Genomic DNA, 12,848 nt, shown 5'->3' on the forward strand with positions numbered 1-12,848 from the left:
TGTATCATCAATGTATAGATAATGTATATGTAATGTATAGCAATGTATAAATTGCTCAACTTTTTTCGTTGTTCGTCCTCAAAGTTTCATCCTAAAATCTTGAGGTACAACCTCTTTATTCAACTCCAGGCGACTCTATTTCTTTTTAACTTAATGTCACCATTGCGCTAAGAGGTTGTATTATTGTTATCGTATTATAACAGGATAGAGTTAAAGTGAAATTCAAGCACAAGTACATACAGAAGAAGAAGAAGAAGAAGAAGAAAAATTTGTAAGGGAATGTTGAATGTCCTCATTAACGGCTCAAAAACCCGAACACTATTTAGCGGCAGTGTAAGAGAATAACAGAGACAAAGCTTAAAATATGACAAAATCTATGTTGGTTACAAGTTACAACCATATCTTCACTGAAACATCATACTGACGTTCTTGTTAATCTGCTTCTTCAAGATGTCAAATGTCTTATGCCTTTAAACTTGACATCTGATGTGTTGAATGTAAAACTGTAATTGTGAGTGCAAGTATTACAACTAGAAAACAAACTTTGTTGAAATCATCTCTACATAAGGAGGGAAGAGGGTGTCCAGATTGATGGGAAAACAACACAGAACATGGATGGTTTTCTCATGTTCTTATCCTATGATAAAACAATTGACAATGAATTGTAAGAAAGTGTACCAACCCAATCCTTCACATACACGTGTTACTTGTGAATTGTAATCTTCAACACCATAAAGAATATGCTCTGCAATGAGCTCACCCATTCCACAATCAGGATTTCATGCTTCTACTTGATATGATTGCTCTGCTAGTCCATAGCCGAGTCAGAGTGGGCAAATAAATTAGTAGCTGCTGGAAATTGCCAAGCTTGTGAACACCAGAATGAGGACCTAGATTGCAACAATTGACTACAGAACTGCGTGTGAAACATATTTTACACAATCCCAGGCTCCAAGTTCCAGAACCCCGAATTCCTCTATCCTTCCCAGTCTTTTAGAGAAAAGCCGAACTAAACTGTCGAGCAGATTTAGCACCCAAGACTCCTCAAAATGCTGCTGAGCTTGTCGATCACAACTGGAGGATCCGCATAAGACCCCTCCAAATATATGGGATGGTACTCCAATCCTTTCCATTGTGCAATCAGAGCAAAATGGGGGCGCCTATATTCGCTGCTTATAATTTCTAGTATTACAGCTTTTGGTGCTGCAGAAACTATGTGAGTTAGACCTGCTCCATGAGCACCAACAATGACAGAAGCATCTTGGATTGCTCGAACTTGCTCTTTCATGGACATGTGGGCAAACAATCCGTTAATTACATTTAATTTGCACTCCGAGTGGTTCAAGGCCCAGCTCTTTATGGAATCAAATACTTGCTCTTCATTGCTAAGCCTAGACTGTACCTTTCCACCATGACGTGGGTGAGCTAAATAATCCTCACGTCTAACAAAGAGGACATTAGGGCCTGTGACTGTCCTTGGGATGTTCTGTCTATCCACAGGAAATCCAAAGGCTGCCCTGATCATCTCCCCAAACTCGGACAACCGTGCAGTTTTCTTATCATCAGGATTTTGCCACAAATCATGGGCAGAAGCTCCATTACAATCTATAGTTTCTGTCAGTCCCTTAAACAGGGCAGTTTCATATCCCAAAGGCGAGAGGACGGCATGACGGAAACAAACTGGGCCACTAAAGTTCTTAGCATAAGTGAGGCTTGAAAAAAGTGCTTTCCATGTTTCCTCCAATTGTGTCTGAATTTTTTCAAACAGAAAAGAAAAAAAAAATTACTCAAAAGAATTACATGAAGAAAATGAATTTGAAGATAAATCAAAACACGGCCCCAATATGGCCAAGTAAAATTCATGTGGCAAGCTTCCAGCAGTGTGAAGGAACTTTCTTCACATGAAAGCATCTCTCCAAGAATTAAAGTATACAGTTAGAAGCAATTTTACGAGACGTGATGTAAGGTAAAAAATTGTTCCAGAAATGAAATCTTTGCTAGTTTTTCTACATAGCAAAAGCTCCTTTCACCACAAAGGGACCATTCAGAGAAACAGTGACACGTAAATAGAAGTAAGAATGAGCCAACCGCAACAACTAGGTATCAGGACAATTATTGTAGTTCAGTCAAACAGAAAGCTGAAACAAATGGAAACTCAGGATTAAGTCTGACCAATTTGACACAAGCATCTCAAGAGCATTGCCTGCTAGAAAATAATTGCTGGTTTCATTTCTTTCATCCATAACACAGTACAATGCATGCCATCGTTATCAATACTTTCAAACATACCTCACAATGGCCATCTACAAAAACCAAATGTGGCCGACTGGGCAAGCCAGTAACCCTGGATGCCACGTATGCACTATACCAATCGGTAACTGTGTGGAAAAGGTTTGCATACTCAAATCGTGTAATCAAAAGTGACGGCTCCTCAATCCACTGAAATGAAAATTAGAAAAATGACAGTAACGTAAGGCATCGATTACGGAAAGATGGCATGAATCAAAGAAGGAGCTTCCTTAAAAGCTAGCATGGTTGCTTGAACACTAACATCTAGCAGGGATAGTTTTTGATAAGTACATAAAGAACTGAAAAATGTTGATCCAGAAATATCTCAAGTCATGAGCAATGTAAAAAAGCAAATATAAGACCATTTGTCATCATTTAAGCTGGTTCTCAATCATTAGTAAATAAGGTAACATAACCTAGCAGCGCTACATCCTTCATGTGTTCCTCTTATTAGTGCACAATACTGCTTCAGTATTTGATTAGACTCTAAATGTTATCCTGGTGAAGATCTAAAATTAACTGGTCAAACTTGAACTTTGATCCAGTAGCTCGTAACCAAGCAACAGCCCCCTATCGCTGGTTGGGATTTCTTCCTAGATATAAGTTGCTCCTAACTTACAAGCCATGCATCAAACACTGTCAAATCAAGTTGACAGTCCTCAAAAAGCAAAAACCAGTTGTACAACTAAAGCTTCAAAAGGCATTTACTCGAATTAGTTATGCAAATTTTAAGAAATAAAATTAACCAGTTCAGACAGATGCTACCATATTCTGTGTGTAAAACGGAAATAAAGAGATGAAAGGAGAAAAAATGGCTTGCTACTACGTCTAAGGTTCAATTTGAGAAGCAATCAAACAGAGGAATTGATAGAATTTAAAAACCAAAATCAATAAAGGGAAAAGGAAAGAGCATAAATCAACTAACTTTCTCCATGTTAGACCTCAAAAGTTATAGGAGTAATCATCTTAGACCACATACATTTACCATTTTCCAAGTTAAAGTGGTTAATTTCTGACTCAGTATTACTTTTCAACCCTTGAATTTAATCTGTTGCTCCTACCCAGATGACCGGGGAGTACAAGTTCAGTAATCCATTCAATACTAGATCCAAATCCAGAATTCCAAATACACCTATATATATAAACTCTGAAATCTTGACGAATTCTTTAGTGAAACATTTAAGAATGAGTACCATATCTGATTAAATGAAATGCAATCCAATCCAAAAGTCAACTAACTGGTGTTATCTGGCATCTAGTCGGGATATTCTCTTTAATTAATGAAGCAACAAACAAATATTTATAGCATTGAGGTTCTAGACAATATTCATTAAACAGATCAAATAAAATCCATTATTGTATTCCATATCTGCCAACATTCACAAAGTTCAAACCTTTAATTTAAAGATCAAACAAAGTTTCAAAATCTAACCTCAGAACAGTGAAAATCATCGGCGCCAACCAACTGAATAGAGTCAATTAACTCACGCATAGTGTGCCTTGAAATAGCACCTTCCGGTAAGTATTTATTCAAGAATTTTTCATCCACTAATTTTTTCCCAATTTTCAGTTTATCAATAACTTTAATCTGAAAAGCTCCATTTTTGAACACGGGCAGCTCATCATCTTCACTCCTACCAATAACCGACTCCAATTTCTCACCTCCACGAGACATCAAAATCTCGTCCGGATTCATTCGTATTGCGCCTCCCTCGCAAATCGAACTCTGCAAAGTCTCACTGAAAAAACACCTAAACCATCCACCGTCGCTGGAGACGGTGTTTTCGCCGAATTTCCGGTGAAGCTCCGGCGAAGTTTTGAGAAGGTCAACTTTGAGAGTAAACCCATTACCGAAGTAACCCTCGCACGATCTCCAAGCAACATTAGGGTTTTGAGACCAAGGGAGGTAGGAGGGCAAAATTGGCCAAGGCTTGGAATATTGAGAAGTGATTGAAGAGTGGAAATTATGGTGGTGGTTTTCCGACAAGGAAAAGTGGTTTTGGGTATTAGGAAAGTGGTTTTTGGGGGATTTGTGACGGAAGTGATCAGGGTGGGAAGAGAAGTAGAGATAGAGAGTGATTGAGTTGAGAGCGAAGAGAAAAACAAGAATTTTCAGCTTTTTCTTGTTCATCTTCTTCTTCTCTCTCTCTCTCTCTAACTGGCTGTTTTCGTGTGTACTACTTAGTACAGAGGGTTTAACGACGTTAGTAACGTGTGATTATTTGAGATGTAATTACACTTTACGGTATTTAAAAAAAAATCACTTTTTTTCAAAATATATTTGGTCATACAATTTCTAATTTTCACTTGAATATGAATTTTAAAACTTTTTAAAAATTTAAAAAAATCCAAAATATTATTTTCCAAAATTTGTGCTCAGATCACTCATAAAAATTCAAAAAAAAAATCCAAAATTATATTCATGTCAAAACAGAACTTTAATTTTCAAATACCATTTTCATTTGAAAATTTTTTTCTATCTTTTTTTGTAATTTTACAATTCTTATGTCCAAACGCCCACTATATTATATCCTTATTTATATGCAGTACTAATAATTTACTAAGGTGATTAAATTGAAGTTTATACAAACACTCGGTTCGTTTGAATTTGTTTAATTGAGTATTAAGTTTAAGAAACAAATAAAAAAAATTAAATTTGTGTTTTTCTAAACTAAGGCATAAATATATGACTGTGAATTACAATAAAATGAGAATCTTAAAATTAAATTAATTTAATTCTAAATAAGGAGGTATAAAAACTATTACACAATTAAAAAATTTATAATGTCTATGTATATAACTTAAATTATGTATTAATAAGTTATCAACTCGTAATTACCGGAAATACTTACCAGTAAATAGATTTCTACAATTATACGTTTGCTATTTATACAATATGTTGTTTTTGATAATTTCCCGACAAAACCGCTGATTAATAAATTTCAATCTTGTATGCAAAAGGATGCTTATGCCTACGTGGATTATCAAATAAAATGAACGATGACTCAAATTGTACTTCATTTTTAGTGAATGTTGAGATGAGAAGTTGCAATTTGTATCTCCTTTATTTTCTACATATCAATTTCAATCTAAATTAATTCCTCAATTTTGTTGAATTAGCTTTGCTGAACGAAAATGTAGTACAATTTGATCCCAAGCAATACAAATATATACTACTATCAGTATTGTTCTTAAGCATGGACGACGCCAGCCTTTTATTCTTAGGACAAAATGATTTTTCAAAAGATATTTGCAAACTTTTTTTTACGTTTGATATGCTTAAATTATTGAGAAAATAATTATCTTATGAATTTATTTTCTTCAATTTAAGAAAAATAATTTTCCTACCAAGAGAAGAAAAAGTATTTATCGGAACTCTCATTCAACATTTCTTACACCTCCCCCACCCCCACCCTCCCAATCAACTCCTGCCACCTAGAATCACCACCACTCCTGACACCACCCGCCCCATCTAGCCATTGGCCTCGACTCCTGATCCACCTCTCGTTCTCGACCCTGCCTTCCCCGCCATTGACCCCCCCCCCCTCTTCGACCCCAGCTAACACCCCCCAACCCAACCTCTCCTACGTGTTTTCTAGAATTGGTCTAATATTATATGTTGGCACTCATACTTCAAAAAGATTTAATAGTGCACTTAGTTGAATATTCGACTATTTACCTAGAGGAGCATGAATCAATTCCTGCTTAATATATTTTTCAATTTTTTAGTGGTGCACCCATATTCAAAAAACTCTACGCATCCGCCTTTGTCTCGCCCCGGCCCACCAACTCGAGGTTACCCCCCCCCCTCACAAACCAAATCCACAACCCTTAATGGCAGCCCGATGCACTAAGCTCCCGCTATGCGCGGGGTCCGGGGAAGGGCCGGACCACAAGGGTCTATTGTACGTAGTCTTACCATGCATTTTGCAAGAGGCTGTTTCCACGGCTTGAACACGTGAGCTCCTGGTCACATGTCAGCAAATTTACCAGTTACGCCAAGGCTCCCCTTCAAAATTGTGGAGAGTGGAGATGAACCCGCGCCCGTAAGGCCCTCTTGATCACCCTTTGCCATTGGGCTACGCCTCTTCATTGTTACTTATTGTTATTAATCAAACACTAGAAAAAAAATAAAAAAATTACTTATTTTTTATGGAGAATATTCTCCTTTATATCAAACACACTCTTAGTCAAAATCATTAAATTTTGCCATTCCCGTCCCATTCTCAAGTTGCATGTCGTGGTGTGACTTTAGCTAATGGAGTAATATCTGACCATGCCACTTCCCTTCCGGTCCACCTAAGATTGTGTCAAGCCTCATAAAGAGCAAATAAATTAATGTTCCCATCAAGTATCAATCAATGATCTTTGGGCAGAATAAATGTATTCCACAAAGAAGCATTTAAGTATACATAACTCTGTTACTTGGGAACGTTATGTTTCATTTTTTTCCCTTTCGATACAAGGTGGAGTTGTAAGTTGCATTAATATTAATATGAAAAAGAATTCAAAAAGAAATCTTTCCCACGTTGCGTTTAATTTTTTCTTGTTAAATATCTTTATCTACTTATTATAAGAGTGACATACCTGTAAACACTCGAGAGGTTATTAATATATACTTGGTATAAACAAAGATCAACTTTCAGAGCCAAAAAATGTTAGGTATTCTTTCTATATACAGTCAAACCTTTGTATAACGGCCTCGTTTGTTCCGAATATTTTTGGCTGTTATAACGAAGTGCTGTTATAGAAAACATGCATTATAACATAACATGAAAATTGATTCCGAAAAAGCTTGCTTTTATAGTGAAGTATTGTTATATAGGGATGCTATTATAGAAAGATCTAATTGTATCTATATTTTTAGAGACAAAATTACTCAGTATCAATGTTGGTAAAAGGTAACATGTAGTATTAATTAATTAAGGTTCGTACAAATTGACTTAGATACTACATTATTATCGAATAGTAATAAAGAGCAATATATTTATAAAGTTATAGACTTAGGGTGTGTTTGGTATGAAAGGAAAATATTTTTCGGAAAATGTTTTTCAATTTTCCCATGTTTGGTTGGCTTAAATATTTTGGAAAACATTTTCCTTATCAACTCATTTTCTTTCAATTGGAGAAAAATGTTTTCCTTATCAAGAGAAGGGAAAACATTTTCCAAAACTCCTTCTCAACCTTCCCCACCCTATCCCCCAACCCACTCCCACACCCACCCCCCCACCTCTCTCTCCAAAAAGGATAAAAAAAATTACTTTTTTTTTGTAATTTTCAATTTTCTGTTTTTTTGTTTTTCTGCCAACCCCCCCCCCCCCCCCGGGAATTTTTTTTTTTATAAATATTTTCAATTTTAATTTTTTCATCTGTCGGTTTACAGGTTCGAAATTTTACAAATTCCAAAATTATGTGTTTAGAGGTTTATGTGTTTGAAAGTTTACGGGTTTAGAAATTATATAGTTTACGGGTTCGAATGTTCGCTGTAAGGCCCCGGAAATTTTCGCTAAGTAAGTTAGGATTTCGTGGTGTCACGTAGGCTTATTATAACATTTTTATGTGCTATTAACATGGTGTACATCCATTGGATTTGGTAAATATGTGTATAAGTCTTATGGTAAGTAATTTGGGGTCCAAGGAAAGGCCAAAGTCTAAGAAAAATTGGAAAAGTCCATAATAGGCAAAAATTCCCAATAATCTTGCACTAGTCCCTACTTTGAACAAGCACATCTAAATATGTATAATATTTTATGTGATGAATAAACTATCAAATGAAAGGTCTTTGAGTCTAGTTTCCAACGCTTCAAACCGTTCGTCATTTGGACATTCCTACGCAAAGTTATGATCAAATTACCAAAGGCTGGAAAATGCTATCCTGTGTCAAATCTACGACCGCATTCCTGTCGCATTGTTGACTCTGCGGTCGCATTTCTGTCGCAGACTGGGCCAGTGTAGCCCAGTTTTGGGCACCGATTTTGCGGTGCATTATGCGGCCAGCATTCGCGTTCTGCGATCCATTCTGCTATAGCAGAATTGACATCGGAGGGTTAATTTTCTAATTTTATAACCCGACCCCATTTCAATATATAGCCTTTGGGGCTTCATTTGGGGTCATTTTCGACTGATTTTAGAGAGAGCTGAGAGCATTTTAGAGAGAGAAGGAGGAACCCAACATTTAAATCATCCAAACCTTGCATCAATCTTCAAGAATCAAAGAACCCAATCACAAGTTCTTCATCTAAGAGGTAAGATTCTATACCCTAGGTTTTTAATTTCGAGTTTGGAGTATAAGATGGGGTATTGAGGTATGATTATTGGGTGTAATGCTATTATGTATACATGCATGTACAACTTAGGTTTATGGGAAGATCACTTAACATAAATAAGTAAATATTGGGTTAGGGAATGAAGAAAATCTTGAAAAGGGGATTTGATATCAAGATACTCAACTAGTATTTGATAAAATGCTCAAATGAGCTAGAATTATGAATATCTTCCTAATTTGTGTGTAATTTTGCTATGTCCCAAAATAGATTGAAGTTGCTAGAATTTCCGGAATATCGTAGTAATTAAAGAAAAGCTCAAGAAAGGTATGTATGGCTAACTTTAACTCTTGTAGAATCCCCCTTGTTATGACGAGCATACGGTATGTGTACCTTGTATGAGAATATGTGAATTGATTGCCTTAGTTGATTTCCATACCACCAAGTTATATGTGATTGTGAGAAGTGATTTGATGTGCCTATCTTGTTATGTGCAAAGTTTGTAAAAGCTTGAGGATGTCGACATGGAAGTATGTGTTTACTTATGTGAACTATTTGTGAATTCTTGTGATTTATGTGCCTTGAACGTTGTTGGTTAAGTCTTACGATATGATGGTGCAAGTAAATGGAAACAAACCAAATGTGGGTGTGTGATTGTGAAAGTGTTATGTGGTAAGAACTGAAAAACAAATGATGGAAGGAAATCGTAAATGATGCACTTGGAACAACTGTGGTAATAACATATTTGGCTTGTTGTGGGTAATTATTGTGGTGACTTAAATTGCATATGAGTTGTTGAATATGATGAAGTGGTATTGATGGCTACGGAAATTCTTGTGAATTGTTGTGGTTGTTCTTTGAGAATTGTTGTTGTTGTTCTTGTGAATTGTTGTTGTTGTGTGTTGTTTGTGAATTGTGATTGTTCGGTAGGATCGGGTTGCCCGCCGCAACACGAAGTAATAAGGTGTGGGTTGTGGTGATAAGGGTGGCCGAGGTAATAAGGGTGGCCGAGGTAATAAGGGTGGAAAGTGATCGAAAACACTATTGAAATGAAAGTATGAGAAATTTTTGAAATCATTGATGTGATAATGTTGAAGGGGAAAAGGAGATATTGTAAAACTTGTTTGGCTTTGATTGTTTCTTTCACGTGCATTTGATCGTTGATTCTATTGATGTCTGTTACTTGTGTGTGTTATTTGATTTTACTTGGGGTGAAGTTTGTTTATACATACCAGTACAATTCAAATGTACTGACGTCCCTTTTACCAGGAGCGCTACATTCGTGTTATGATGGTAGGTGGTTCTATAGCAGGTACTCCAGTTCACCGACAGTAGCACCTCCTCCACTTTCCATCAGCTATATTAGTGAGCCCCTTTCCTCTCGGGGCCCTACGTGGCTCATGCCGCCTTTCCTCCGGAGTTTATATTGGTATTTGTGTAAGGTATAGCCGGAGCCTTGTTGCCGGCATTTCCATATTATTCTTCAATTGTATTTAGAGGCTCCGTAGACAGGTTGTGGGTAGTGTCGGGCATGGGGATTTAAAAATTGGAATATTGATGTTTGGCAATGATGTATAAAACTTCTAATCTATACTATATTAAAAGCACGAAGGCCCTTAGTGAAATGTCGTTCGCCTTTTTTACCCTTTAAAAATTGATTTCGCATTGGGCAAAATAGTCATTTAATTATTTCTCTAATATTTAGGGCAATAGTTATATAATTATTTTTCAAATATTTAGGACTTTTAGTTATTTTCTAATATTTAGGACTTCTAAATCAACTAAATTTTTTATATTAAAATTTTTCTTATTTGAACTATGTGACATACCATATTTGTTTTTAAAAAAAAAATTAATAACACATCATAATACGGGTTTTAGGTTTAAAAGCTTAAGGGAAAACATTGCACATTCACATTAATATGACTTCTAAGCCACATAGGCTAAAAGAAAACGTAAATTTCAAAGAAGAAAATAGAAAAAAATAAAAAAATTAAAGACCGAAACATTGCAAATTCCCATTTGGAAAGTTTCGAAAGCACTTCTTTTAGATTTAGAGTCCCTTTTTTTTTACATAGAAAAACGTGATTAATGAAGTGAAACTATTTAATTACAAAAAAGAGGTCCCTTTTCAGGTTAATAAAATATTTACAAATATAATTTTCAAGGAATAGTTCACAACTACATAATACAATTTATCGTTATATGCTTCCAATAAGCTATTAATAAATTAAAACATAATTCAATACTCTAATCATTACTAAAAGAAAACTAATGGATATAAATACTTATATGTTGTTATTCACCAAACACTAAACATCAAGTAATATGTTTCATCACCTAAAAATATGATAAAATTAATTTCAAACGAAATAAAGTAAAAATCAGGATTTGAAGAAAAAATTATAAAGAATTCAATAATATAGGCCTAACAAAAATTATAACATGAAATATTTTTGAATGAGAGGTTCTATCAAACTCACTTCCATAAAGTAAGTGTTTTCGATTTCTGAAATGCAATTAATTAGGAGAGCTTTTGACAAGTCAAAAGATTGTTAATGAAATTTTTCTGATCCACAAAGCTAATTACACAAAGCAGCACACGAATTGTGGGATGAGCTCGTGTGTAAAGCGTCAGACACATATGAAGCATATGTCGAGCGCTTGAGGTGTAAGCTTTGCAAAATAGGAGCCCACACATAAGTCCAAGAGTATTTCACGAGTGTCTTGTCCCGTACCAGTTCCTATTTTACCTAATCACCGCTTTGCGAATGAAAACAAAAGTGGTTTGTAATAGTTAAATACAAAAACTCAAAATTGAAACATTCATTAACTGTTACCCGATGAATCCTTCTTTATTTTAAAATATGTTGGAAGTTTAGATATTTAGGATTTAAAATACAATCGAGATTTTACCTTCTTATTTAAATAATGTAACATGGCCATAATTTTCTGTCATAACATAATTATTATTCGATATTATATTTGAACTCTTTTAATTTTGTACTCAAATAATATTTACTCTTCATTGACTCTTTAAGTATAACATTTTAAAACGACACTTTACAACAAAAACAAATATATAGAAGAGAGAGGGAATGATGAGAGAGAATTAAAGAAGGCAATCAGATAATTTCGATAATTGGTGAAAATACAATCACAATAAGTCATACTACTTCATTTATCGAGCTAGCTAAACATGATAAGTATTCATAATTTTTAAGAACTTATATATTTTCTTAATGCAAATATATTATTTAATAATATTTATATTAATTCTTAAAAAGTTAAAAAGTTGTCATTTCACTGACATGGGTACACGCGCAAAGCGCGTACCATAAAACTAATACCTTTAATATTGCGAATGAAGTTGCTAATGAAAATGAAATGAGAATTGTTAATGATATGTTTATAGAATTTGATTAATGGAGTCCATCTCCTATTTATTCATGAGTTAGTTTGGGTAGAATGAGATCTAACAGGCTTGCTCGGTCGGGTTTACTCGGTTGAGCGCCGGTTGCGCTCCTCGGATTTTGGGGCGTGACAAAACTTGGTATCAGAGCCTAAGGTTTTAAAGTGTCCTAGGATGTCTCGGAGCCGTGTCTAGTAGAGTCCTTCTTATCGGTGTGTTGTCGACCACATCTATAAGTTGGAGGCTATTCAGACATTTAGGAATTTCACCCTTCTTTGATACTCAAATCGTGCAATAGAGCTCAAGTTAGGGAGCTGATTTCCTTTCTAAGTCTTATTCTCAAGATTGGTACTTTTGATACCATACTCCGCGAATTTGAAGCATGTAAGGAGGGATTGATCCCACCATCGAGTCCGAGTGGATTACCCAAGGACTTGTTAGAAGAATGTGTTGAGCCATGGAGGGATTGGTAGAACTTATTATTAAGGGGAGTACCCTTGTTCCTACTAATGTCACTGCACCACCAAATCATGTAGTATATCATCAGTATGTAGGGCTAAAACCCCGTCTTTTAGAAATTGAGCTTCCATGGTGCCCGCGTAATGTTATAAGTTCAAAATATAAGTGATGCAGTACTCGTTTTATTATGTTAAGCGAATTATTGTTGTAAAAATGTATGTGGGAGGTACTTCTTCATGTGTTTAATATGTTATTCTTTTTAAATGAGGATATATGAAGAATAACTATGTGCTAAAGTGCCTAGACTTCAGGTCAAGTTTAAATTGAGATTTGATGCCAAATTGTGTGAGAAAAGAAAACTCATTATGGTTAATTCCTCCAAAATGTCCTTACGTGTACCAAACGGTATTTGATTGATTGTGTCT

At 35.3% G+C, this 12,848-nt stretch overlaps 1 protein-coding gene across 1 annotated transcript; it reads right to left on the reverse strand.

The window, feature by feature from the left end:
• Positions 1 to 334: 334 nt before the first annotated feature.
• LOC109241583 (beta-(1,2)-xylosyltransferase) lies at positions 335 to 4,499 on the reverse strand. The gene is made up of 3 exons (XM_019408340.1): positions 3,722 to 4,499; positions 2,290 to 2,439; positions 335 to 1,750 (listed from the first exon to the last, which is right to left on the reverse strand). The coding sequence occupies exons 1-3, from the start codon at positions 4,418 to 4,420 to the stop codon at positions 1,028 to 1,030; spliced, it is 1,572 nt and encodes a 523-aa protein (XP_019263885.1). The 5' UTR covers positions 4,421 to 4,499; the 3' UTR covers positions 335 to 1,027.
• Between the last annotated feature and the right edge of the window lie 8,349 nt (positions 4,500 to 12,848).

Source organism: Nicotiana attenuata, unplaced genomic scaffold, assembly GCF_001879085.1.
Source record: "Nicotiana attenuata strain UT unplaced genomic scaffold, NIATTr2, whole genome shotgun sequence".
Classification (NCBI taxonomy): Eukaryota; Viridiplantae; Streptophyta; class Magnoliopsida; order Solanales; family Solanaceae; genus Nicotiana; species Nicotiana attenuata.

Excerpts from the sequence above, each read along its gene's own strand:
- LOC109241583 (XM_019408340.1), bottom strand. The coding sequence starts at position 4,420 with ATGAACAAGAAAAAGCTGAAAATTCTTGTTTTTCTCTTCGCTCTCAAC. Across the intron at positions 2,440-3,721 it reads ATGATTTTCACTGTTCTGAG|TGGATTGAGGAGCCGTCACT; the intron begins GTTAGATTTTGA and ends TTTTCATTTCAG. Across the intron at positions 1,751-2,289 it reads TTGTAGATGGCCATTGTGAG|ACACAATTGGAGGAAACATG; the intron begins GTATGTTTGAAA and ends GAAAAAATTCAG.